The sequence below is a fragment of the Aethalodelphis obliquidens genome, unplaced genomic scaffold (genome assembly GCF_003676395.1).
Source record: "Aethalodelphis obliquidens isolate GAN/ISIS:26980383/991018 unplaced genomic scaffold, ASM367639v1 scaffold89, whole genome shotgun sequence".
Classification (NCBI taxonomy): Eukaryota; Metazoa; Chordata; class Mammalia; order Artiodactyla; family Delphinidae; genus Aethalodelphis; species Aethalodelphis obliquidens.
This window is the reverse complement of record NW_020838033.1, coordinates 5,828,632-5,855,376: the sequence shown is the minus strand read 5'-3', so window position 1 is coordinate 5,855,376 and position 26,745 is coordinate 5,828,632. Positions and strand designations below refer to the sequence as shown.

At 41.3% G+C, this 26,745-nt stretch overlaps 1 protein-coding gene across 4 annotated transcripts in view; it reads left to right on the top strand.

The window, feature by feature from the left end:
• The window catches only part of STAT3 (signal transducer and activator of transcription 3), a 64,549-nt gene that overhangs the window by 14,378 nt on the left and 23,426 nt on the right, over window positions 1-26,745 (top strand). For 3 of the 4 annotated variants that reach the window (XM_027094680.1, XM_027094677.1, XM_027094679.1), the window contains exons 2-4: window positions 20,117-20,266; window positions 21,461-21,605; window positions 22,183-22,281. In XM_027094680.1, coding sequence (XP_026950481.1) covers window positions 20,139-20,266; window positions 21,461-21,605; window positions 22,183-22,281 — 372 coding nt within the window. In that variant the 5' untranslated portion in view covers window positions 20,117-20,138. Of the gene's footprint in view, window positions 1-20,116; window positions 20,267-21,460; window positions 21,606-22,182; window positions 22,282-26,745 lie in introns of those variants that run through there. The other variant, XM_027094678.1, reaches the window with a different exon arrangement.

Sequence of the window (26,745 nt, the reverse complement as noted above, 5' to 3'; positions counted from 1 at the left end):
TGAAGAGTACTGAAAGACTCATGTTGAAAACAATAGTCTTCTGTCCCATCCATTCTCATTTCCAAGTATTACTTCCCAGAGACAGCTGCTTTGAAAGCATTTAGCTTTTTGGGGGGCATATTTACTTCTATGCTTCTAGATAATAAGCTTATGCTGCTATTTTTTTTTTTTTTTTTTTGCGGTACGCGGGCCTCTCACTGTTGTGGCTTCTCCCGTTGCGGAGCACAGGCTCCGGACTCGCAGGCTCAGCGGCCATGGCTCACGGGCCCAGCCGCTCCGCGGCATGTGGGGTATTCCCGGACCGGGGCACGAACCGGTGTCCCCTGCATCGGCAGGTGGACTCTCAACCACTGCGCCACCAGGGAAGCCCTATGCTGCTATTTTTAAAAAATTTTTATTGGAGTATAGTTGATTTACAATGTTGTGTTTCAGATGTACAGCAAAGTGACTCAGTTGTACATGTACATATATCCACTTTTTTTTTAGATTCTTTTCCCATGTAGGCCATTACAGAGTGTTGAGTAGAGTTCCCTGTACTCTAAGCAGGTTTTTTTTAGTTATTTATTTTGTATATAGTAGTGTGTATATGTCAGTCCCAGTCTCCCAGTTTATCTCCCCATCTCCTGATACGCTACTACTTTTGAAATATCAAGTCTTAGACACCTTTTAACTTCCTATTACCATTGGTGAAGGTTTTCTTTCACCACCGCTCTTCCTTCCCATACCTCACAATGAAATCATAATTTTTATTTTTTAAATTTTTTTATCATCATAATCTTTAAACCACTTTAGTTAAACCACTAAATCATGCATTTTATTTTGACTAAATAAGTATTGTTCACTGATAAGCCAAGTAGTGTACTATGATTACATTTCCTTTCTCATGCAAATATTTGTTTTTTCTGGAGTTAATGTTTTTATCTTAAAAATTGATTTAGTTTTCTTATACCTATTACTAACTTTCCCCAAATGTTCCAGCAGTTCTCTCAAATGCCTGGCAGTTTACTTCAGATATTTAAGAACATTGACAATCTATTCATCATTTTCTTGGCATCCCTCTCACCCCATCATCCTGCTGCAATCTGGGTCTCCTTTTTTTTTTTTTTTTTTTTTTTTTTGCAGTACGCGGGCCTCTCACTGTTGTGGCCTCTCCCATTGCAGAGCAACAGGCTCTGGACGCGCAGGCTCAGTGGCCATGGCTCATGGGCGCAGCCGCTCTGTGGCATGTGGGATCTTCCCGGACCGGGGCATGAACCCGTGTCCCCTGCATCGGCAGGCGGACTCTCAACCACTGCGCCACCAGGGAAGCCCTGGGTCTCTTTTTATTACTCTCCTGTGTCAGATTCCCTTTTTCCTAGATCTCGCGTCTTCCTCTTTCTGGCTTGATTGCTTCATTTGCTGAACCACAAATTCTAGTAACACGCTATCAGGAAAAGGTGCCTGGGAAATAAATTTTCTTTTGAGCATCTGAAATCTCTTTATTCTTTCTTCACACTTGAATGATCGGTTGGGTGGGCACTGAATCATTTGTTCATCATTTCGAAGGCATTGTTGGCTCAGTTGGCTTTGAATCTTTCAGTGTCTGTGTTGAAAGTTTTTTTTTTTTGTCTGTGTTGGGTCTTCGTTTCTGCGCGTGGGCTTTCTCTAGTTGCGGCGAGTGGGGGCTACTCTTTGTTGTGGTGCGCGGGCTTCTCACTGCAGTGGCTTCTCTTGTTGTGGAGCACGGGCTCTAGGCGCACGGGCTTCAGTTGTGGCACACGGGCTCAGTAGTTGTGGCTCGCGGGCTCTAGAATGCAGGCTCAGTAGTTGTGGTGCACGGGCTTGGCTGCTCCACGGCATGTGGGATCTTCCGGGACCAGGGCTCAAACCTGAGTTCCCTGCATTGGCAGGCGGATTCTTAACCACTGCGCCACCAGGGAAGTCCCTGTGTTGAAAGTTTGATGCTGTTCTGATTTCTGATCCTCTCCAAGAGACCTGGTTCTTTTCTCTGGAAGTTTGTATGACTTCTTCATTCCCACTGTTCTGAAATTTCACAGAATGTGCCTTCATGCGGGTTTATTTTCATTCATTGGATTGGGTTCTAGATGGGTCCCTTTCAATCTGGAAAGGGAAATTCTTATTATTTCTTTGATAATTCCCACTTTACCATTTTCCCCTTCTCTTTTTCTGTGAATCCTCTTGGTCAGATATTAGATCTTTTGGACAGATCATCTGAGTTGTGTTTTGTTTCCCCTCTGCTTCTATTTTCCATCTTTTTTGTTGTGGATTATATTCCAGGAGGTTTCCTTGGCTCTTTCAACCCATCTATTTAGTTTTAAATTCTGGGTGTCATTCTCAATTTCGAGTCCTTTCTCAGTTGCCATTTTCATCTTCATTTTTATCCTATTCCTGAGACATATATAATTTGTCTCTTTGAGGATACTATTTATAGTTTTGTGAAATTTTTGTATACGCCTAGTATTTTCTGATTCCTGAATTCCTCTTTTCTTTTGTTCATCTCTCTCTCTCATGTTGGAGGTTTTCTTCAAAAGTATTCTTTCTGTCTTCTGCTGGTTTTGGAGAAAGGTAGTTATCTGGAGGATCTAAATGCTTCTTATACAGATTTTTCAACCAATTCTCCTATTTTTAGCCAAACTTCTTATCCCTCCCTTCAACCATATCTACCACCTCCAACTTTGAGCTTTTTCAGGGTTATACAGCATACACTTACTGTTCAGTTTTCTCAGCTGTGCTAGACAGTAACCATCACTTTGCTTTCTGGATTCCAGAGTTTTACTGACATCTTTTGTCCACTGTCATCTCATTTCCCATTCTTTGTCCTTGTGGGTTTGTACCCATTGCCCCTGCTTTACTGTCACTTTAGAAGGCCTGTGGGTCATGTTTAACCAGAAGATCTGTGTCTTGTCCTCTTGAGCACCCCTGTGTTTGCACATGCGCTGGTCCCTTTGCTTGGACTGGCTACCCCTTCCTCTCTAGCATTACCAGCTCTCCTGCAGAACTACTGTACCTTGGAAAGCCAGTGTACCTTGTAAAGTATAGCACCACTCCATTTCCATGTAATTACCTTGTTATTTGTCTGCCTTTCTTTCAAAACTGTATCTTCCTTGACAGGAGGGACCAGTTTGGACAAGTCCCAGGAACACCATTCACCTTGTTATTTTGGAGTTATGTTCCAGGAGTACACCCTGAACTTGTGCATTCCTCTCATTCTGGCAGAGAGACTATGAATTCTCCAATTCTGTGTTTCTTGGGGCTTAGCAAAGCACCTGGGAAAGAGGCACTCAAATGTTCAGTAAACCAGTGACACCTCTACATGTGGCCTTCTAAATGTCACAAGTTGGCTAGAAAGCCTCTGAGATGGAGATGTAGTGTATAGCATGATGACCATACTTAACCACACTGTATTGTATGGTTTTTGTTAGTTTGTTCAGTTTTTGTTTGATTTGTTTTTAATTTTGGCTGCACTGGACAGCTATGCGAGATCTCAGTTCCCCGACCAAGGATTGAACCCGGGCCACGGCAGTGAAAGCCCAGAATCCTAACCACTAGGCCACCAGGGAACTCCCTTGTATGTTTGAAAGTTGTGAAAGAGTAGATCTTAAAAGTTCTCATCACAAGAAAAAAATCTAACTTTGTGAAGTGATGGATGTTAACTAAACTTACAGTGGTAAGCATTTCACAATATACACATATTTCAAATCACTGTGTTGTATACCTAAAACTAATACAACGTTATGTGTCAATTGTAGCTCAATAAAACTGAGGAAGAAAATAAAATAAAAGAAGACCTCTGAGAAAATGATATATTTTGTTTCTGTGCATTTTTGTCTACCGAGGTCACAGTATGTGATAAACTTTTTTGTTCAGACCCCAACATATTCTTCAGAAGAATAGCAACTGTGACCCTTTCTTTCTGCCTGGATAGAAGATTTTCTCTTTGTAATCAGACTTCCCTATCATTCTAGCCATATTTTTCTAGTTGTAAAATTGAAGGCTTGACCTACTCCTTGTCCTATTTTGTGGTGGAAAGAACACTAAACTAAGTCAGGAGACTGATTATTGGATGTTGTTCCCAATGGTCATGTCAGTGGTCTATTTCCATGCCTGTGAAGTGAAGAGGTTGGATTTTATATATTTTAAGAGCTCTTAAACAACAACAACAATAACAACTATATGCTTTTTGTTATTGAGTTGGAGCCCAAGTGTCTTGAGGGTACAACATTGAAAATCAGGCAATAGATTTCCTGTGTAAAGAGATTTACTGTTGATTCTAGGTTGGGTCGTAGACCTTTCACTTTAGGAATATCTCAAAATAAACTTACTCATCCGAGTGGTTTTATGTTTTATGAGATACCTCATTTCAGTGTCTATATGTCAGTATTTAGTTATATAATTTCTTCGGTTCTCCAGTACTACCAACAGGCTCATGTCATGTAATGTTCCCTTTTAGATGGCGGCAGGGAGCTAAAGTCTCATTATTGCGATTTAAGGAGTAACAACTCTACTGTGTAACAGTTTAGCTTGATAGGAAAAGCCTTATAATAAAAAAAAAAATTGTGATGCTTACGTTTTCTTTTTTTTTTTGATACTTACATTTTCATATAAATTCTTCTGTTGGGAAACTACATATTTGCTTTGTCACTTATAGAAAATTTTTATGAATTATTGTACCTATTAGATCATGCTTAAGGAAGACTAGCTTATGCCATTATGTGAAGTTAGTTAGCTGCTTAAGGTATTTCAGTCTTTGTGCTAAAAGTATGTTACAGATTTTTTCAGCTTATTAATTTTCATTCCTTTATTCAACAATTATTTGAGCATTCTCTAGGTACTGGGGAAGTAGCAGTGAACAGAAGAAAGTCTGTTCTCATGGAGCTCACATCCCTAGCAGGTGGTGGTGGAGGAGAGAAACAAAAAAGAAATCTGTGGCGTATTGGATGGTGATGAGTATGTGAAAAAAATTCCGCAGGGGTAGATGTGCTGTTTTAGATAGTGGTATCAAGGGACATTTGCACAGAGACCTGAATAAAGTGAGGGAGCGAGCCAGGTAGCTGTCCAGGGGAAGAGCTTTCCAGGAGAGAGAAGAAGGTACAAAAGGCCTAGGGCAGAAATGGGTGTGGTGTGTTCCAGAAGCAGAAAAGAGAGAGGTGTGAGCAAAGGAGTGAGCAGTGGAGAGGTCAGAGAGGCATCCAGGGCAGAATGGACTGAATCTCTGGTGGACCATGGTGGGAGTTTGGATCTTCTTCTGAGTGGGTTTTGAGCAGAGGAATGAAATGATCTGGCTTATATTTTGAGAAGATCTATAGTGTGGAGAATAGACTGTAGAGGGACAGGAGTGAGAGCATCAGGCATCAGTTAGGAGTTTAGTACAGTAGTTTAGGTAAGAGCTGATGGCGGCTTGGATTAAGATGGTCGCAGTGGAGGTAGTGAGAATCGCTCACGTTCCTGATATGTTTTTTTTTAATTAATTAATTATTTTTTTGGCTGTGTTGGGTCTTTGTTTCTGTGTGAGGGCTTTCTCTAGTTGTGGCAAGCGGGGACCACTCTTCATCGCGGTGTGCGGGCCTCTCACTATCGCGGCCTCTCTTGCTGCGGAGCACAGGCTCCAGACGCGCAGGCTCAGTAGTTGTGGCACACGGGCCTAGTTGCTCCGCGGCATGTGGGATCTTCCCAGCCCAGGGCTCGAACCCGTGTCCCCTGCATCGGCAGGCAGATTCTCAACCACTGCGCCACCAGGGAAGCCCTCTAGATATGTTTTGAAGGTAGAGTCCACAGGATTTGTTAATGGATTGGATGTTGGGGGGAGAGAAACAGAGAGAAGGAGGAAGAGGAGTCGGCTTATATTAAAGGTTTTTAGTGTGAGCACATGCAAGAGTGGAGGTGTCATTTGCTAAAATGGGGAAGATTGGAGGGGAAGTTGGCTGGGAGAGGGTTTTTTTTTTTTTAAAAATTTATTTATTTATTTTTGGCTGTGTTGGGTTTTCTTTGCTGCACGCGGGCTTTCTCTAGTTGCGGTGAGCGGGGGCTACTGTTTGTTGTGGTGCGCAGGCTTCTCATTGTGGTGGCTTTTCTTGTTGTGCAGCACGGGCTCTAGGATTCAGTAGTTGTGGCTCACGGGCTCAGTAGTTGTGGCTCGCAGGCTCCAGAGCACAGGCTCAGTAGTTGTGGCTCACAGCCTTAGTTACTCCTTGGCATGTGGGATCTTCCTGGACCAGGGATCGAACCCGTGTCTCCTGCATTGGTAGGTGGATTCTTAACCACTGCGCCACCAGGGAAGTCCAGGGAGAGGTTTTTAATGAAAGGGTTAGTTTGGGGTACATTAAATTTGGGATGCTTGTTAGACACCCAAGTGGAGATATTGAGTAGGCAGTGAGATAGAGGACTCGAGTTCATGGGAAAGGCTAGGGCTGGAGATGTAAATTTGGGGATTGTCAGATGTTATTTTGAAGGAGTGAGACTGGATGAATCATTTAGAAAATGAGTACATAAAGGAAAGAAGAGATTAACTAGTGAAATAGTTTTAACAGCAAAGCCTTTCCCTTTAAAACTCCAAATTCCTTTCTCACGGAAGTTGGACTCTATCAAGATGGTATTCCATCACTATGTTAGTAAAAATGTTCTGGTCACCAAGTGTCATAAAGCAACTGAAATTTAGTAGCGTAAAGCAGCAACCATTTTATTGTGCTGACAGATCCTGTGGGCAGGGATTTGGGTAGCACGGCAGGGATGGCTTGCCTTTGCTCCACAACGTCTGAGGCCTCAGCTGGGAAGACTTGAACGTCTGGGGGCAGTTATCATCCGGAGGCTGCTTCACTCACATATCTGATGCCTGGGCCGGGATGAATCAAAGGCTGATCTCAGCTGGGACTGTACACCAGCTGCCTCTGTGTGACCTCTCTGGCCTTGGGTTTCTCAGAGGATGTTGGTTGGGTTCTGGAAAATGAGCTTTCTGAGAGAATCAGGCCTTTATAGTTGCATATCAATACTTCTGCTGGTTGGAGCAGTCTTGGGTTTAGCTAGATTCAAGGACAGGGAACAAGGACCCCTTCTCCCAACAGGAGTAGTATGGGAGAATTGGAGGCATTCTAATGTGTGTGGCAACCACCAAAAATGCCCTTTGAATTTGAGGTTCTGCCCCCAAACCATAGTGACTTTGAAGGAAGGGGTTCTAACACAGGATCCGTGGATGTGGATTCTCAGCCCAAGTTATACGGTGCTCCATGCTAAGTGACCAGGATTACCTTAATATCTCTTCCAGGGAAAGTGGCCTGAATAAATTCAAGAAAAGTTTCTACCTTCTCTTCAGTAAGTGTTGAACTATATTGTGGGTCTGTGACACTGAGATTTAGAAATTTAAGTTCCCTTTCTCTGCTTTATTTGTCTGTCTTAAAAGAATTTATTTCTAACTTACATAGCATTCTAGATCAATGGATGCTTTTTGACTCTTTTATTTGGGCTTTGACCAAAGATAACAGTACCTACAGGCTTTTTTCCCCAGCAACTTGCCCTCCTCCTCCCTTTGTTGCCTTCAAGCCTGGAAATTTTGACATGATGGTTTGCTGGCTCAACTTAACAGTTGTTTCTCAAAGGCTAAACTCCTGTTTGTAAAAGTTGGTAGCTTGCCTCTGATTCCTGCGAGGGTGAGTTGCTCAGCATTCAAAGCTCGTTGGAAGGATGCTTTGCTTCTCTCTAGAAAAACCTGCAAATTCTAGGTAACCAATCATACAGGGTAGAGCTAATCTTGTTTTCCTAGATACGGTTGCGTATTGGTGCCGTACTTTTCAGTATTGTAGCCATCGGCGAGTGTTCAGTAGGAACTTTGGCAGTGGAGGTGGTGTTTATATGTGTGAGTAAAGGAAGCTATAAAGGAAATACTCATTTGGTGTCTTAAATTTGGTATCACAATGATATATGTGAGGGTCAGATGGAGGAGATGGAATCAAAACAAAAAAAAAGCCTCAGCCACATACCTAAGTACTGTGGGCATTCCGAGTTGAAGCAGTGGTTGGACTATGGGTAGGGTTAGGGAATGCCTCTCCAGCGGAGACAAGAAAGGGACGTATACTGATTCACTTTGTTATAAAGCAGAAAGTAACATACCATTGTAAAGCAATTATACTCTAATAAAGATGTAAAAAAAAAAAAAGGGACATATAGTGCCATCAAGGGGAAAAACATTTTAGGCAAGAGCATCTTTGAGAAAGGAGCAAAGTCTGTGGGGGTGGAGGCAAGGGCGAGGGGGAGATGAGTTGACTTGACATTTTGAAAGTCATCTTGAGGCTGGAGAGAGGAGCTGGAGGGGCCAAAGCTGGCTGAGGAGTTGGGGAGCCTTAGCTGGGGGTAAAGATTTTGGGTGGGACAGTGTGAAGCTGGTGTATGTTTGTTTGTTTAATTTTTATTTATATATTTAAAAAAATTTATTTATTTTATTTATTTATTTTTGGTTGTGTTGGGTCTTTGTTGCTATGCGTGGGCTTTTTCTAGTTGCGATGAGTGGGGGCCACCCTTTGTTGCGGTGCGCGGGCTTCTTATTGCAGTGGCTTCTCTTGTGGATCATGGGCTCTAGGCATGTGGGCTTCAGTAGTTGTGGCTCGCGGACTGTAGAGCGCAGGCTCAGCAGCTGTGGCACACGGGCTTAGTTGCTCCATGGCGTGTGGCTTAGTTGCTCCATGGCATGTGGGATCTTCCTGGACCAGGGCTCGAACCTGTGTCCCCTGCATTGGCAGGCAGACTCCTAACTACTGTGCCACCAGGGAAGCCCTGGTGTATGTTTTTGAACTGGGAGAGTTGCTGTGGTTTTACTCTTATTGAAAGGTCACTGAAGGGTCATCCTTGAATTTTTCAAACAGCAAAACTGAAAGAGTTGGTCTGCTTCTCAGAATACTTCTTACTGGACACAGTGTCCTTGCCTGGGAGAATCTGGTGCGGTCAATGTAGCTGTAATTCATACCAGTGGTTTATTCATTCCATATTTTTTTGAGTATCTGTTATGAGCTGGGCATCCTGCTGGATGCTGCGGGAGTGAAGGGAAGACACACTGGTGATCAAAAGCCCAGGCTCTTCCTGTCCTCAGGCTGGCAGGCAGTCTGGCATAGAGGTTACAAGTGCAAGTTACGGAGTCATAGTGCTCAGGTCCAAGTAAGGAGAACATCAGGGTCTTTCCCAAAGCATTGTCTCCCGGAACAGCAAAATCGGGGAAGTTTTAAGCTAAGGGACATGCATATTCATGAAGGGGCTTGGGCAGAGGGGAATTCAGCATAGAATTAGGGCAAGGTCTACAGAGTCCAAGCTTTAGTTGATTGAAGTCAGGAGGGTCAACATCATTGTTCTATCCTTCACCTGGATGGGGGCCTTAGTTCCTGCAGAACTCAAAGATATATTGTCATGTATATCTCTTGAGGAGGAACTAGGACTCTTCTTTATTACCTCGCTGTTCTTTGACTACCTTTTCTTTGTTGTGCACTCCTGTGTTCTCTTAAGATCATTAATTACTGAGACCTGTTCAAGGGCAAGCATTGCAGCCAGGCGTAGATCACAAGATGGCTTAGGCCAAAATGGCTTCTCTTATGTTGAGAAAGCCATTCCTGGTTCACTTTCTGCAGGGACCCCCTAAGCTATCTGCTTACAGACTTGTCACTTGTCTGATTAAAACTCTACAGATCTCCCCATTACCCTTGGGCGAGAGTTCCTGTTTCTTTTTATGGCTTACACCAGAGCCTTCTCCAGCCTCATCTCATGCCATAGTTCCCTGATGCAGTCTCCACAGGGCTCTGCTTCATTACAACTGCCTGGACCCCATCCTTGGGGATGATTATTCAGTACATGTAGAGTAAGGACCAGCCTCCAGCATCTCAGAGCCCCTCAGGTGATTGTGATGTGCATCCTGGGTGAGACCTGATTCTGCTCTTGTTCCAAGGTTCTCAGTCTGGCCACACCTTAGCATTGTCTGAGGAGCTTTTAAGTATTGAAACCTGGTTCCCACCCTCAGCAATATTCCCATTTGGCATCTGGTTTGGTTCCCGGCCATCTCTATATTATTTTTTTAAAAATATCTGCCCTTGGGCTTCCCTGGTGGCGCAGTGATTGAGAGTTCGCCTGCCGATGCAGGGGACACGGGTTCGTGCCCCAGTCCGGGAAGATCCCACATGCCGCGGAGCGGCTGGGCCCGTGAGCCATGGCCGCTGAGCCTGTGCTTCCGGAGCCTGTGCTCCGCAACTGGAGAGGCCACAACAGGGGGGGGCCCGCGTACGGGGGGGGGGGGGGGGGAAATCTGCCCTTGTAATTCTGATCTGCAGCCAGGGTGGGGAACCTCTGCATACAGAGGGCAGAATCCAGGAGTAGATGTTGTGGGAAAACAGATCCTGATTCTGGAGTGATTTACCCTTTCAGATCTCCAAGTATTTGAAAAGCCACTCTTCGTAATTTATATTTTTCTCTCCTAACCTCACTTCCTGCTCCCCAAGTCTTCTTCCTGGGCAAAACGTTCAAGTTCTTGGACTCCTCACACCCTGATTGCCCCTCCCTGAATGTGTTTGTTTTTTTAATGCACCATTTAAATTGTGATACAATTAGAATATCACTAGGTGTGGGCCAGTTACAGCTGGACTAATAGATCCTTTCATTCAAATGCTATATATGTTTGTTAAAATATCATTAGATCACACTGGCTTGGTATTATGGTTGACTCATGCGTTACTTAAAATCAATGCAAACTTCCACTGTAGCATTAAGTTCAGGAATTCTGAAAACGGACTTATTTGGGTTAGGATTCCAGCTTCATGCCTTTACTACCTGTCTGATCTTGGGTGAATCACTTAAAATTCTGTGCCTCATTTTCCTCCTCTGTAAAATGGGTATAAAAATAGTGTCTATCTCATAGGGTTGTCGTGAAGATGAAATGAATAAATAAATATGTCAAGTACTTAAAAGTGCCTCGCACATAGTAAGTGCTATATAAATATTAGCAATAACCATTAGTTCTTTGGACTGCTCTTAAACCAAGATTCTTATTTTTCATCTTTTTCATTCATTTGCATACCACTTGGTGTTTTCACCTTTAGTCTTTTTAGGACCTGGAGCTATCCTTAGGTGAACTGTGGGTGGAGATATTTGATCAGGGCACCAACCCAACCCTCTCTCCCCTTCACTCACACCAGATCACAGCATTACTAACTCCTCCCTCAGGATGTTACAAAGACCCATTAAAATGCATGTAAGCAGGGAAAGCTGACTTTATCATTTAACAGGACTAATCCAATTAATTAATCTATGTTTCCCAGGGCATTGAGAAAATGGATTTAGTATAAGAAATGCTGATGAAAGGGATGCCGTGAGGGGAAGGAACAATACGGCAATGAGGTGTACCCAGCACATATAGGAAGGATGCTGTACATCTGTTATTTTTTTTAAACCGATATAACAATCCTTCAAAAGAGGGTTATTTCCCCATTTTACTAAAGGAGAAGCCTGTTATGTAGTCAAGTAATATCTCCCAAACAAACAGCTGGTAAATGGTAGGGAGGGCTTGCACCCAGGCCCATCCAAGGTCAAGTCTCTTGGTACTTGGCTTTACACCACACCGCTTCAGAGGAGCGTGTCTGGTTGGCGGAGGGGACCTGTGACAAAGTGGGGGGCCACGTGATGCTCAAATTTGGTTTGTTTTGTGGTCTTTATCTGGAGCTCAGACCTGTTCTCAGGCAATTTTAACCATGAACTTCGCACTCAGTAATTGACAAAGCGCATCTAGTTGTGTTACTTTCAGTTTAGAGGGAATTATGTTTGTTATGCTCTTGTTCTTTTAATTTGTGATCAAATATGCTGCCTATCCCAAATGAAGTTTGGAGAATATGTCCGTTTTTGTTTTTGTTTGTTAATTCCATAACACTATTAGATTTGAAATAAGAGACCTTGACAATTCATAGTTTTCAGAATCTTTTTCTCAGAGGTAGCTGCGTGAGCACTATATTTTGGGTGGTGCTTTTGGTTTTGTTTTTAACATCCTGATTATCCTTCATGGATCAAGGCAGTAGGTTTTCCTTCCTTTTTGTTGTTAGCATTCCTGGTAGTCTCCACCTCTTACACTTAACTGTAAACCTGATACATTTTATTCTCTGTGTTTCTGGATTTAAATTAGATAACTATACAAAAGTAGTGCTAGTGATAAGACTTTACACAGGTCAGGATTTGGAATGGAAAAAATCATGTGCTCAGCACAAGATTCTTGAACTTTTCCAAGAATTAAAGTGAGATAAGAAGAATGAGGGATAGTAGAATTTGGGGGGTTGAATGTGCTCCAGAGTATCATTAAAACTGTTCTTTCGCTTCTCCGAGCTCTGCTCCCCAGTAATTTAGTACATCTTTCTTTTTTTTTTTTAAATGGTACAGTCACTTTTTAATTTTATTTATTTATTTATTTACTTTTGGCTGTGTTGGGTCTTCGTTTCTGTGCAAGGGCTTTCTCTAGTTGTGGCAAGCGGGGGCCACTCTTCATCGCGGTGCGCGGGCCTCTCACTATCGCGGCCTCTCTTGTTGTGGAGCACAGGCTCCAGATGCGGCGCAGGCTCAGTAGTTGTGGCTCACGGGCCTAGTTGCTCCGCGGCGTGTGGGATCTTCCCAGACCAGGGCTCGAACCCGTGTCCCCTGCATTAGCAGACAGATTCTCAACCACTGCGCCACCAGGGAAGCCCAGTACTTCTTTCTTTTTTCAATTTTGCCACCTTAGTAGGGAACTATAATTCAAGTTCTCTTATATCTCAATGTCCATTTTTTGCAAAGAAGTGTTTGTTTCTGACTTTAAAGCAAATCCTATTATTTGTAATTGAATATATTTGAATATTACAATGAGGTTAGTTCAGATTGGGCACTCAAGTGTTAATATTTTGTCTTTTTAGGAAATCAAAACTAGATCTCTGCAAAGACTTTTTATTAAAGGCAAACATCTAGTCTTAAACTTTACAAAGGAACTATTTGGATTTGTAAGCAAGGACATTTCATATTTAGTATACAAGTGTACTTATTTCGAATTATCTTTTTAAATTTGAAATTCCAAAGTCTTAATGTCTAGGGTAATTATCAGTGGTGAAATAGTTAAGCTATAATATTTAAATGTGGACTCCCTGTCATTCGTTACACCTTTAATCCAACAGTGAAAATGTTATGAAGGTTGAGTGTCTTTGTCTAGTATTAATTGCCTCTTAGTGTTTCCTCATTTTTTTCTCCTCCCTAATTTACTTTAAGGAGTTTGCAGCTACCTCATATTATTTTTGGAATGTGGTATGGCGAGAACAAAAAAATTGGAGCTTATAATTATAAATAAATTCTGTGACCCTTAATGGAATTTTCAGGATTATATTGAAAACACTAATAGAAACCAAACAGTTGTTCTCTGGGCTTTAAACAGAAATCCCGTTGTATAGAACATGTTTACTATAAAATAAGAGTTAAAAGAGAATAGAAAGCTGTAAAAAATCCTATGATCCTAACTTCCAGAAAGAAATTAAAAAAATATATATGTACCCTGAGATAGATTAAGAGGAATTATATCAACATGTCCAACATGTCAATTGTAGTTCTGGACAGTGTGATGATACGATATGGGTGATTTTATCTTTTGTTTTTTGTTTTTGTATTTCTCCAAATCTTCCACAGTGAACATTATTACTGTTTTTTTTTTCCCTTAGGCCACACTATGAGGCATGTGGGACCTTAGTTCCCCGACCAGGGATCGAACCCGTGCCCCCTGCAGTGGAAGTGCAGATTTTTTTTTTAATTAATTAATTTTATTTTACTTTATTTTTGGCTACATTGGTTCTTCGTCGCAGCTTGCGGGCTTTCTCTAGTTGCAGCAAGTGGGGGCTACTCTTTGTTGCAGTGTGCAGGCTTCTCATCGTGGTGGCTTCTCTTGTTACAGCGCACGGGCTCTAGGCGCGCAGGCTTCAGTAGTTGTGGCACACGGGCTCAGTAGTTGTGGTGCACGGGCTTAGTTGCTCCACAGCATGTGGGATCTTCCTGGACCAGGGCTCAAACCCGTGTCCCATGCATTGGTAGGCGGATTCTTAACCACTGCACCACCAGGGAAGTCCCAAAAACGTCTTCTTAAAAGGACTGGTTTCAGTAGAAATTAGTACCATTTCTATGTTATTTTATACTTCGGTTGCCTTAGTCACTGGACCTTTCCTGACAGCAAAGAGGAGCTTAGTGTAGGCAACAGATAATATACAAGTATGAATAAATATGTTCTATTTTAAATGCAGGTATTTCTAATATAGAGTATGGCTAACACCCGAAGAAAAATCTTGGGACTCATTGCAAGGATGAACAGAAATTATCTTTAGATTGCTTTCTGTTCTGGATTATTGTATACACCTGGTTTTCGTCCCTCTCACTTTCACCCCTGACTCACTCACCCCTGTCGTAAATCCACTGGTGCCTGCATGTGAAGAACAGGTGTTAATTTAAAAAGATGTTTTATGGAATGATGTAATGAAGCCTTTTGTAAGTCGTCTTGACTTGTGGTTCCCAACACATCCCTTGGTTTCTTTAGATTGAAGTGTATAAATGAGAACTGTGACTTGGACAGACCTTTTTTGTGTAGTAAGTTCCCCATTAGACAGTAGTCATTTGCCTTATGACTTCTTTTTAGTAAGTTATCCCCAAGAGGTTGAGAAATTCCTGTTTTGAAAAGTCCAGAAAGTCTTTGGTGACTTGCTGTTTCATTTTTATTGTTCTTTTCTTTTGGGTTGTAGAAAACAGGATCACACTCACCTTTCCTTTACTATCTGTGAACCTTAAACTGAGTAAACGCCTGGAGAGAATTAAGAGAATGTATTGCCCTAAGCCAGCCACTGTATGGAATGAATTGACTTGTCTCCTCTGCACCCAGAATGGTGCTGGGCACTCACGTTGTTGTGCAAATCGCTCTCTGTGTTCTGGAGTTCAGTGAAAGTGGTTATTAGGTCAGGCTTAGAATTATTCCATAGGTAAGAAATACTTCAGTTAGAATTTAGCAGAGTCCTTCAGATTAACTTGTAATTTGAAAAACCGGAATTGAGATTGTTAAAAAAAGTTTTTTTCCAGTAAGACAATTACCACAAAGCCAGTGGGCAATGGTTTTCCTAGACAATTTGGCTTTTGATCTCTTGAGGATCTAGAGTTCTTATGAAGAGCAATTGGTCTGATTGCCCTGTGGTTCCTGTTAGTTAAATATGGTTTGTAGCTAAGCAGCTGGTAAGGAAATCACTGACTGTTTGCCCATGTTCTCCTTGAAAATACTGCCTGCCCTTTGGCTTTAATTTAGAATGATTCTTTTTTTAATATAGAGTAGCTATTAAGTATTACCTACAGTGATTAGACTGAGAAGTAGAACATAACATCAGTCATTTTTGGTCCCTTAATTTTATGGAAAATACTGTTAGCTGGTTTCTGGTTTAAGAAATAGCCCCATTATTATACTACTTACTACAACTAACTAAAACCCAAACAACAAAAACCCTCTTGAGTAATGGACTAGAAACGAATTGGCAAATTTTCAAAAACTTGTAATTTTTTAATGGTATATGAGTTTGAAAATGCAAATATTCATGCATGACTACATTGTTAATCCATGATTGAGCAGGTATGGTGTGATGCTGCTTTATAGTTTTAATTTGGAACTTCAGGGAGCAGACTGTGATGGCTCTACATTTGTATCCAAGATCAGCAATTAAATAATTAGTCTATTTTTTTATTAGTCTATTTTTTAATTGATTTATAACACGGGAGTTTATTATGAAAAGTAGGTGTCTATTTCTTTAAATCCTTTATTAGAACATGGCTTTTGGGTTACATAATCTAGAGCAGTAGTGTCCAATAAAAATAGAAGGCAAGTCACATATGTAAAGTTCCTAATAGCCACATTAAAAGAAGTAAAAAGAGATGGGTGAAATTCATCTTAATAATATATTTTATTTGGGGAATTCCCTGGAGGTCCAGTGGTTAGGACTGGGCGCTTTCACTGCCGGGGCCCAGGTTCAATCCCTGGTCAGGGAACTAAGATCCTGCAAGCTGTGTGGCGTGGCCAAAAAAATATATATATATGATATATATATATATTTATATATATATACGTATGTATATATACACACACATATATAAGTAAAAAATATATATATAAAATTTAATCCAATATATCTAGAATATTAACATTTCAATATTAGCGAGACATTTTACTTTCTTTTTTGTACTAAGTCTTCAAAATCTAGTGTATTTCAGTTTGAAACCAGCCACATTTCAAGTGCTCAGTAACCACATATGGCTGCTGACTACTGTATTGAATTATGTGGGTCTGGAGTTCCCTACATTCACATGCAGTAGAATCTACATAAATTGGCATATTACGCAGATGTCTGTGCAGATCAAGTCCTGAGAAACACAAGACAGATCATGATGCGTTTAGCCTAGGAGGCAGATTTTTTTTTTTTTTTAGTTGGGGTATGGTGGTTTTACAATGTTGTGTTCGTTTCTACTGTATAGCAAAGTGAAGTAGAGTTCCCTGGGCTACACAGCAGGTTCTCATTAGTTACCTGTTTTATACATGTTAGTGTTTATATGTTAATCCTAATCTCCCAATTCATCCCACCCGCCCTTTCCCCCCTTGGTGTCCATACGTTTGTTCTCTACATCTTTGTCTCTATTTCTGCCTTGCAAACTGGTTCGTCTGTACCATTTTTCTAGATTCCACAAATATGCGTTAATATATGATATTTGTTTTTCTCTTTCTGACTTACTTCACTCAGTATGACAGTCTGTAGGTCCATCCACGTCTGTACAAATGACCCAATTTCGTTCCTTTTTATGGCTGAGGCAGATTTTTAACTTGGCCCAAATGTGAATATTGTAAGAGAGTTCTAATGGCCTTTGATTTTTTTTTAAATTTATTTTATTGGAGTAGAGTTGACTTACAATGTTGTGTTAGTTTCAGGTGTATAGCAAAGTGATTCAGTTATACATATATTTATTCTTTTTCAGATTCTTTACCCATATAGGTTATTATAGAATACTGAGTAGAGTTCCCTGTGCTATACAGTAGGTCCTTGTTGGTTATCTATTTTATATATAGTAGTGCGTGTATGTTAATCCCAAATTCCTAATTTATCCCTCCCCTCCACGTTTCCCTTTTGGTAACCATAAGTTTGTTTTCAAAGTCTGTGTGTGTGTTTCTATTTTGTAAATAAGTTCATTTGTATCATTTTTAAAAATTAGATTACACATGAGTGATATCATATATTTGTCTTTCTCTGTCTGACTTCACTTAGTATGATAATCTCTAGGTCCCTCCATGTTGCTGCAAATGACATTGTTTCATTCTTTTTTATGGCTGTGTAATTCCATTGTATATATATACCACATCTTCTTTATCCATTCCTCTGTCGATGGACATTTAGATTTGCTTCCATGTCTTGGCTATAGTAAACAGTGCTGCAGTGCACACTGGGGTGCATGTATCTTTTCGAGTATGGTTTTCTCCAGGTCTATGCCCAGGAGTGGGATTGCTGGGTCATATGGTAGTTCTATTTTTAGTTTCTTAAGGGACCTCCATACTGTTCTCCATAGTGGTTGTAGGCCTTTGATTTCCTGTTGAGAGTAAAATTCGACATGGTTACAATGCTTCAGCGTGTAGCGTGGGCTTCAGTTACTGCTTTCATTAGCCAGTGTTTAGCGTACATGTACCACTGCCCAGGTAGCATTGCATCGGTCCTGTGGCAGGTTAATCTTGGGGGTGGAGATGGGGGGCTGGGGGTGCGACTGCAAAGGAGTGGTAGCTGAAAATGCTCGGGAGGTGCCTAAGACATTGTTAAAAAAAATCCCAAGCACCTAGGAAACTTAACTTATTCCCCTCTAATGTTGTTGGAAGATTTAGTTTATTTATGGAAACATATTGGCCCGACTGGGGCAAATACCTCGTCCTGACATTCTCATCTCTTTGCTTTACTGAACTTTTTCACCAGTGGAACTTAAGCCCTTGGTACTTGAGGAGGGAAATACTTTAGATCTGTGGCATAAGTGTAAAGCATACACTGGTTTAGAAAACTTAGTACAAAAAGAAGAATGTAAAGTATCTCATTAATAGTTTTTGTATGATCGCATGTTAAGATGATAACATTTCGGTTATATTAGGTTAAAGAAAATGTATTATTAAAGTTAATTTTACCTCTTTCTTTTTACTTTTTAAATATGGCACCTAGAAAATTTAAGATTACATATGTGGCTTGTATTAGATTTCTATTGGATGGTGCTGCCTTAGTTTTTTTTTTAATTAATTAATTGATTGATTTTTGGCTGTATCGGGTCTTCGTTGCTGCGTGTGGGCTTTCTCTAGCTGCGGCGAGCAGGGGCTACTATTCGTTGTGGTGAGCGGGCTTCTCGTTGCGGTGGCTTCTCTTGTTGCGGAGCACGGGTTCTAGGCACACGGGCTTCAGTAGTTGTGGCAGGTGGGCTCAGTAGTATGGCTCTCGGGCTCTAGAGCACAGGCTCAGTAGTTGTGGCGCACAGGCCCTAGTTGCTCCGTGGCATGTGGGAATCTTCCCAGACCAGGGCTTGAACCCGTGTCCCCTGCATTGGCAGGCAGATTCTTAACAACTGCGCCACCAGGGAGGTCCCTGCCTTAGATTTTTAATTGTTCAATTAAAGACTGCCGTGAGGGGACTGACCCTGCTTTCCTGAATATGTGCTTGAAAGCTTGATCAGTTGATGCCATCTTTGCAGTAGCAAGGGGGTATGCTGTTTCTGTCCCCGCAAGAAAGAGAAGGAGAACAGCAGCACAGCCCTTTTGAATTCTGTAAGGACCCCAGATTCTGAACAGCTTGGTGATCATTTAACTTGCTGCTCTGAGAACACAAGACCTGTCGGTTTTGTCACCAGTTTGCCCAGTCCTTTTTATGAAAGGACCAGTAATTAGGTGCTTATTCATGCCTTCTCCAAGAAATAAATCAAGCACTCTAGTAAAGTGTACGTATATGTATGTAGTCTACCTTTCAGTAAATGTTCTCACTGTCCCAGAGAACCATCTCAATATACTTTTTTTTTTTTTTTTTTTGCGGTACACGGGCCTCTCACTGCTGTGGCCTCTCCCATCGCGGAGCACAGGCTCTGGACCCGCAGGCTCAGCGGCCATGGCTCACAGGCCCAGCCGCTCCGCGGCATGTGGGATCTTCCCGGACCGGGGCACGAACCCGCGTCCCCTGCATCGGCAGGCGGACTCTCAACCACTGCGCCACCAGGGAAGCCCTCAATATACTTTGATCCATATATACTTTAGTCTTTGGCTCCTACTCATAGTTATTTTTTACAGCTTCTTAAGACTACTTGGTCTGTATTGCTATTTCCATGACCCCAAGCTATTCAGAAAGAGGACTCAAGGTGGTTAGCTGGCTTGGCTTCTCCTTGAGCATTTCCCTGGGGTGTTCATGAACCTGGGGACAACCTGAATGCCTGGTTTTTAGCTTCTCTTCTTTCTCATCCCAGACTGAGAAATTTTAGAAACAAAATTACTCTTTTTTTTGAGTGGGAGAATCCCAGGCAGGTCCTTGCTTATGTGTTTAAACCTGTAGTCTTGGAATTAGCTCTCTGCCCTCCCTGAACACCCATATCCCACATTTTGTTCTTAAAGATCAAACTTAGGTTTACTGTGTTTCTACCTCCCAGTCCACTAAAAGGAGTGTAGAGTGGAAAGAAAGGAGCTCACATCTGTTGAGCATCTGTTGTGTGCTAGACACTGAGCTGGGTGCTCAAGAAATATTATCTCAGTAACCCTGAGGGGTGGGAATTATGGTCTCTGATAGAGGAGGAAATGGAAATCTGGAAGTTAAGTAATTTCTCAGCTTCACATACCTCTGAGAGATAATGGGTTCTAGAACATGACATCATGCCCACATTGTCATCCTGGTTTAGGAGAAAGAAGCTGCGACGTGGTTCCAGAGGTAGAGATTTGAATGTATATGTATTGTTCTGAACTGGGAGAAACATGGAAGATCCTTTCCAAAGCACCTTTTATCCCTAATCACAGACCCGATGCCTGTGTTGGATAGATTGTTTCCCCTTACTGGGACTTGTAGTGACCATATACACCTTTGGTTTGCAGTGTGACCCCTGATTCCAGCAGAATGGCCCAATGGAATCAGCTACAGCAGCTGGACACACGGTACTTGGAGCAGCTTCATCAGCTGTACAGTGACAGCTTCCCGATGGAGCTACGGCAGTTTCTAGCCCCTTGGATCGAGAGTCAAGATTGGTAAGTCCTTCTTGAGAAACTCCCCAAATTGTTAGGTTTCAGTTTGAGACAAGAGACATGATCTGCTCTAACTTAACTCTTTGCTAACTATTTCGTTGAAAAGCTTATGGGTACAGGTGATGGGATAAAAGAGAACAGAAGATAGAGAGGTCATTTTAGTCTTGTAAAAACATTTTCTACATTAGAAGGGCATCTGGGCAGCTGTCTTTTGGCACATTGAAGCAGCCTGCTTGGTGGTAGATGTTTTGAAGCCTGACTTTAATCTCATTTGCTTGATGAGATGCTCTGTGTGTTCTGACACTTCAGGGACATGCTATAGATATATATAGATATATATATTTTTAATTGGAGTATAATTGCTTTACAGTGTTGTGTTAGTTTCTGCCGCACAGCGAAGTGAATTTTTTTAATCTGAATGAGAATTCTGTCGTGGGTAAAAGTTTGGGTTCGTACTTCTGATTCCCCTTTCATTAAGGGAAAGAAACACAGAGTCAGAGAAATAGACTCGTTCATAGAGGAGATAATGGTACAGAATCCCAACAACTATTTCCTTCCCTTTTTTTTTTAATATTTATTTATTTTATTATTTATTTATTTTGGCTGCTCCAGGTCTTAGTTGAGGCACACGGGATCTTTAATTGCAGCATGAGGGATCTATTCCCTGACCAGGGATTGAACCCGGGCCCCCTGCCTTGAGAGCATGGAGTCTTACCCACTGGGCCACCAGGGAAGTCCCTCCTTCACTTGAATGTATTCAGGTCCACCTATTAATTTTGGTTTAATTCAGGCCCCTGACCTAGTTTTTCCAGAATTTGGTAAGGGGCCAGAGAGGTGATACAGAGATGTCAGAAGTAGGCCACCCTAGCTTGGGATGGCTTATTTGCTACTAAAAGTCTGACCACAGAGTTGACTGAGAATTTAAAGCAAAACAACATACCTGTTCACTCAAGTATTTGATAAATATAGAACTATGACCGTGGCTAATAATATCTGAAATAATTGTTGATAATTTTTAAATGGATGACACTTATGATTGCTGAGCAAGATGCATCTGAAGTGATGAGTGGGTTGTAGCATCAGGTTTGCCTTGGGTTTTTTCCTCCTCGGTGGTGATTTCTGCGTGCATGCATGTGTACGTATGTGTGCGTGTGTAGGTTTCAGAATCGTCATTCTTTATCCTCTTCCTTTTCCTAGGGCATATGCGGCCAGCAAAGAATCACATGCAACTTTGGTGTTTCATAATCTCTTGGGTGAAATTGACCAGCAGTACAGCCGCTTCCTGCAAGAGTCCAATGTTCTCTATCAGCACAACCTGCGAAGAATCAAGCAGTTCCTTCAGGTGTGATGAGAAACTGAACCCGCAGAGGAGGGTTTTATCTTTCTTTCCTGAAAGTTTCTTTTCTCATTTTGCTAAATAATGAGAACATATCTTGTACTTTAAATCCAAGGAGAAGTAACTAGCCCTTTGAGTATTGTTGCGAAATTCACTTTTTTGGTTCACTGAAATAATAATGTGATTGCTATGTTAATCGTGTTATGTTAGTATGTTAATAACATGACTGTGATGAGGGCGGATGACTAGGAAGATGACTCTTACTTTTCAGTGTTAAAGGTTTGACCATAAATGGATACTCCTTGACAAAGTCAGTTGCCTCCCGGTAAGACTGGGATAACACACTGTCCAAAGACAGACGACCAAGCCTTCTCTCAGTGAAGTACAGCTCCTCATTACTGCCCTTCTTCCTCTCTTCTTCCCTTCATCTCCCACTATTTGCAGCCAGGCTCTGAGGCCTTTGCTGTGTTGTTTCATGTAGTAAATGTCACACTTTCCCTAATTTATGAGGAAGTTAGCAAAGTTCAGTCCACATCTCCTTAGTCTACTGCCACTTTTCATTCTCTTTCTCTCCTACGTACAGAGCAGATACCTTGAGAAGCCAATGGAGATTGCCCGAATTGTGGCCCGGTGCCTGTGGGAAGAGTCCCGCCTCCTCCAAACTGCAGCCACTGCAGCCCAGGTGAGGCCTGGGAAGAAACAAAGTGCTGTTGAAATGTGCTTCCTTTGTGTGTACAAAGATGTGCTTGCTCTTCCAGGGTCTTTAGGATGTGCGCTGACCTATGGGGAGAAGTGGGTGTTCGGGGTTTTGGGGTTCTTTGGTTTTTGTTGTTGTTTGGGGTTTTTTTGGTTATTTTGGCCATGCCGCATGTGGCATGTGGGATCTTAGTTCCCTGACCAGGGATTGAACCTGCGCCCCTTGTGTTGGAAGCACAGAGTTTTAACCACTGGACCACCAGGGAAGTCCCTGGGTTTTGTTTTATACAAAGAAAATAACATTTTTTTCCTGCATATAAAATGCATTCTACTTTTTAAGAAAAACTTTAAAACATTACAGAAAATTACAAGAAAGAAAGTTAAAAAACAAAGACCTGAAATGTCCCTCATTCCTCTTTTTTTTTTTAACATCTTTATTGGAGTATAATTGCTTTACAATGTTGTGTTAGTTTCTGCTGCATAACGAAGTGAATCAGCTATACGTATACATATATCCCCATATCCCATCTCTCTTGCGTCTCCCTCCCACCCTCCCTATCCCACCCCTCTAGGTGGTCACAAAGCACCAAGCTGATCTCCCTGTGCCATGTGGCTGCTTCCCACTAGCTGTCTCTTTTATATTTGGTAGTGTATATATGTCCACGCCACTCTCTCACTTCTTCCCAGCTTACCCTTCCCCCTCCCCGTGTCCTCAAGTCCATTCTCTATGTCTGCGTCTTTATTCCTGTCCTGACCCTAGGTTCATCAGAACCTTTTTTTTTTTTTTTTTTAGATTCCATATATATGTGTTAGCATACGGTATTTGTTTTTCTCTTTCTGACTTACTTCACTCTGTATGACAGACTCTAGGTCCATCCACCTCACTACAAATAACTCAATTTCATTTCTTTTTATGGCTGAGTAATATTCCATCATGTATATGTGCCACATCTTCTTTATCCATTCATCTGTCGATGGACACTTAGGTTGCTTCCATTACCTGGCTATTGTAAATAGTGCTGCAGTGAACATTGTGATACATGACTCTTTTTGAATCATGGTTTTCTCAGGGTATATGCCCAGTAGTGGGATTGCTGGGTCATATGGTAGTTCTGTTTTTAGTTTTTTAAGGAACCTCCATACTGTTCTCCATAGTGGCTGTATCAATTTACATTCCCACCAACAGTGCAAGAGGGTTCCCTTTTCTCCACACCCTCTCCAGCATTTATTGTTTGCAAATTTTTTTGGTGATGGCCATTCTGACTGGTGTGAGGTGATACCTCATTGTAGTTTTGTTTTGCATTTCTCTAATGATTACTCACTCCTCTCTTCATTGTCTCTTCCCAGGAATCCAACATTAATAGTCTGATATATATCCTTTCATACCTTTCTCCAGGCTCCCATAAACTATAGAAAATACACACACACACATTATATTTAAATTGGTTTACTTTTCTGCATCTTGCTTTTTTCATTTAATTATGTCATGTAAATGCTTCTAAGTCAAGTAGTATAAAGCTAACTCACTTTATTTGCTGCATAATATTCTGTGGTATAGATCTGCTATAATTTATTCCGTTATTACCCCTTCGATAGACAGTCACTTCTTTCTGGGTTTTTTTTTCCTCCACTGTAAACACTAGTGCAATGCCTCCCTATATATCTTTATATATTCATGCTTTGATTTCTCTACTATGGATTTCCAGGCATGGACTTGTTAGGTCAAGGGGTGTGTGTGTGTGTGTGTATAAAATATACATAAATTTTTTATAGATAGTTCTGGATTGCTTTCCCCAAAGGCTGGAACAGGTCACATTTGCACCAGGAGGATATGACAATGTATTATTCTTGGGAGCCACCTGGGGGGATGGTTTGGAATTGAATCATTCAGGTTCATATGCATTTCTCTTTGTGGTTAAGTTTGAGAATAATCTCACTAGAGCTAGAGATACAATTAGTTTAGGGAATAGGGATTATGTGATGCTAACAGGTCCATTGGGGGAACACATATTGATATATGATAGTCATCTCTATCTATCTAGATCGTCTAATCTATTATGTGTATATGTGTATGCGTATCCTACTGTGTGCTGGTTGTTATGGCCCCCTGCTTTAGAGGAGGTTGTGGTCTGGGAGAAACACAAAATCAAACAACTTTATAATGCAATAAAATACAAATTACTAAAATATACTAAAAAAGATGAAAAAACTTAATTAGATCAATAACCATAAAAATATATTGAAAAAGACTTGAAAAAAATTACACTCCCCATCCCACCAAAAAAGCCAATAGGCCAGATGGTTTAAAAGTTTTAACAAACTTTTGTGGTACAAATTGTTCCAGTTATCATTTAAACTCTTCCAAAGTGTAGGGGAAAAAATGAGATGTTTCCAGCTTATTTTATGAGGCTAGAATAATGCTAATATCAAGACCTAAAAAGACAGTGTAAGTAAAGAAAAGGTTAGGATTTTTGCATCCTGCTTAGTATACAAAGCATGGTTTATATTCTAGGAATGCAAGGGTGGCTTAACATTAGGGATTCTATTAATGTAATTCATTAAATGAGTAAGTTAAGAAGAAAAATTGTATTTTTGTTAGATGACAAAATTTAGTGTCCATTCTAGATTTTAAAAATAAGGAACTTTTGGGCTTCCCTGGTGGCGCAGTGGTTGAGAGTCCGCCTGCCGATGCAGGGGACACGGGTTCGTGCCCCGGTCTGGGAGGATCCCACATGCCACGGAGCGGCTGGGCCCGTGAGCCATGGCCGCTGGGCCTGCACGTCCAGAGCCTGTGCTCTGCAACGGGAGAGGCCACAACAGTGAGAGGCCCGCTTACCGCAAAAAAAAAAAAAAAAAAAAGGAACTTTCTTAACAAAAAAAAGAATATTTGTCAGAAACCACAGGGAACATGATGTACCGTGGTGAAGCACTAATCTCATTAAAAACAGTTACAAGATTGAGGGTGCCTCCTGCCATTGATATTTTTCTGACAGATCCAGCCATTGTAATAAGACAGAAAAAGGGAGTGTTAATGCTGGAAAGCAAAAGACAAACTTTTTTTTTTTTTTGCAAAAGACAAACTTTTAAAAAACAAAACACAATTATTGGAACTAACAAGGGTTCAGAAAAGCGATTGTGTTCAAGATAAATGTTTTAAGAATCAGTAGTTCTCTTACACAATAGCAACAATAACCCTCCATTACATGACAATGTAATGGAAGCCAAGATTTTCATAACAGGAAAGACAAATGTATATGATATGCATATATTATTGAAATGTATGATAAAATGTCTAGAAGGATATATACCGAAGCATTAATGTTGTTGGTTACAGGAGACTTATTTAATTTCCCTGAGGTGTTTTCTTTAATATCGTATAATCAGGGAATTTTTTTTCTTTTTTTTCCCCCTTCTTTTAATAAAAATGTGGTAGAATACACATAACATGAAATTTACCATCCCTTCTTTTTTTCTTTTAGCTGTGCTGTGCAGCTTATGGTTGGGATCTTAGTTCCCCGACCAGGGAGCAAACCCATGCCCCCTGCAGTGGAGGCGTGGAATCCTAACCACTGGTGCGCCAGGGAATTCCTGCATCTTAACCATTTTTAAGTGTACCATTCAGTAGTGTTAAGTTCATCACATTGTTGTGAACCAATCTCCAGAACTTTCTTCATCTTGCAAAACTAAAATTCTATATCTATTAGACTACAGCTCCCCATTCCCCCTGGACCCTGGCACCACCATTCTAACTTCCTGTCTCTATGAATTTGACTACTCTATGTACCTCATATAAATGGAATCATACAGTGTGTGTCTTTTTGTGACTGGCCTATTTCACTTAGCATAAAGTCCTTAAGGTTTATCCATGTTGTAGCAGGTGTCAGAATTCCCTTCCTTTCAAAGGCTGAATACTATTCATTGTGTGGCTCTGTCACATTTTGTTTATTCATTCATCTGTTGATGGACACTTGGGCGGCTTCCACCTTTTGGCTATTGTGAAGAATGCTGCTATGAACATGGGTGTACAATTTTTTCTTTTATTTATTTATATTTATTTAAATTTATTTTTGACTGCGTTGGGTCTTCATTGGCACGGGCTTAGTTGCTCCGCGGCATGTGGCATCTTCCCGGACCAGGGCTCGAACCCGCGTCCCCTGCATTGGCAGGCAGATTCCCAACCTCTGCACCACCAGGGAAGTCCCCAGTTTTTTCTTTTTAAAGACAAAAATGTAGCAGGAACAAAGAAGAAAGCACATCTAAGTCTAATTGAGAGAGTCAGGAACGGCATCATACAGAAAGGAGAGGTACTGTTTGAGCCGAGACTCAATGCTTATTGTACGGGCATCAGGCAGATGGTAAGGAGACCACAGTGTAGGGAGAAAGAAGATCGTGTTCAGACAGAAACAGGACTGCATGTATTCTTGGGAGAAGTGTAGAAAGTTCAGCATCT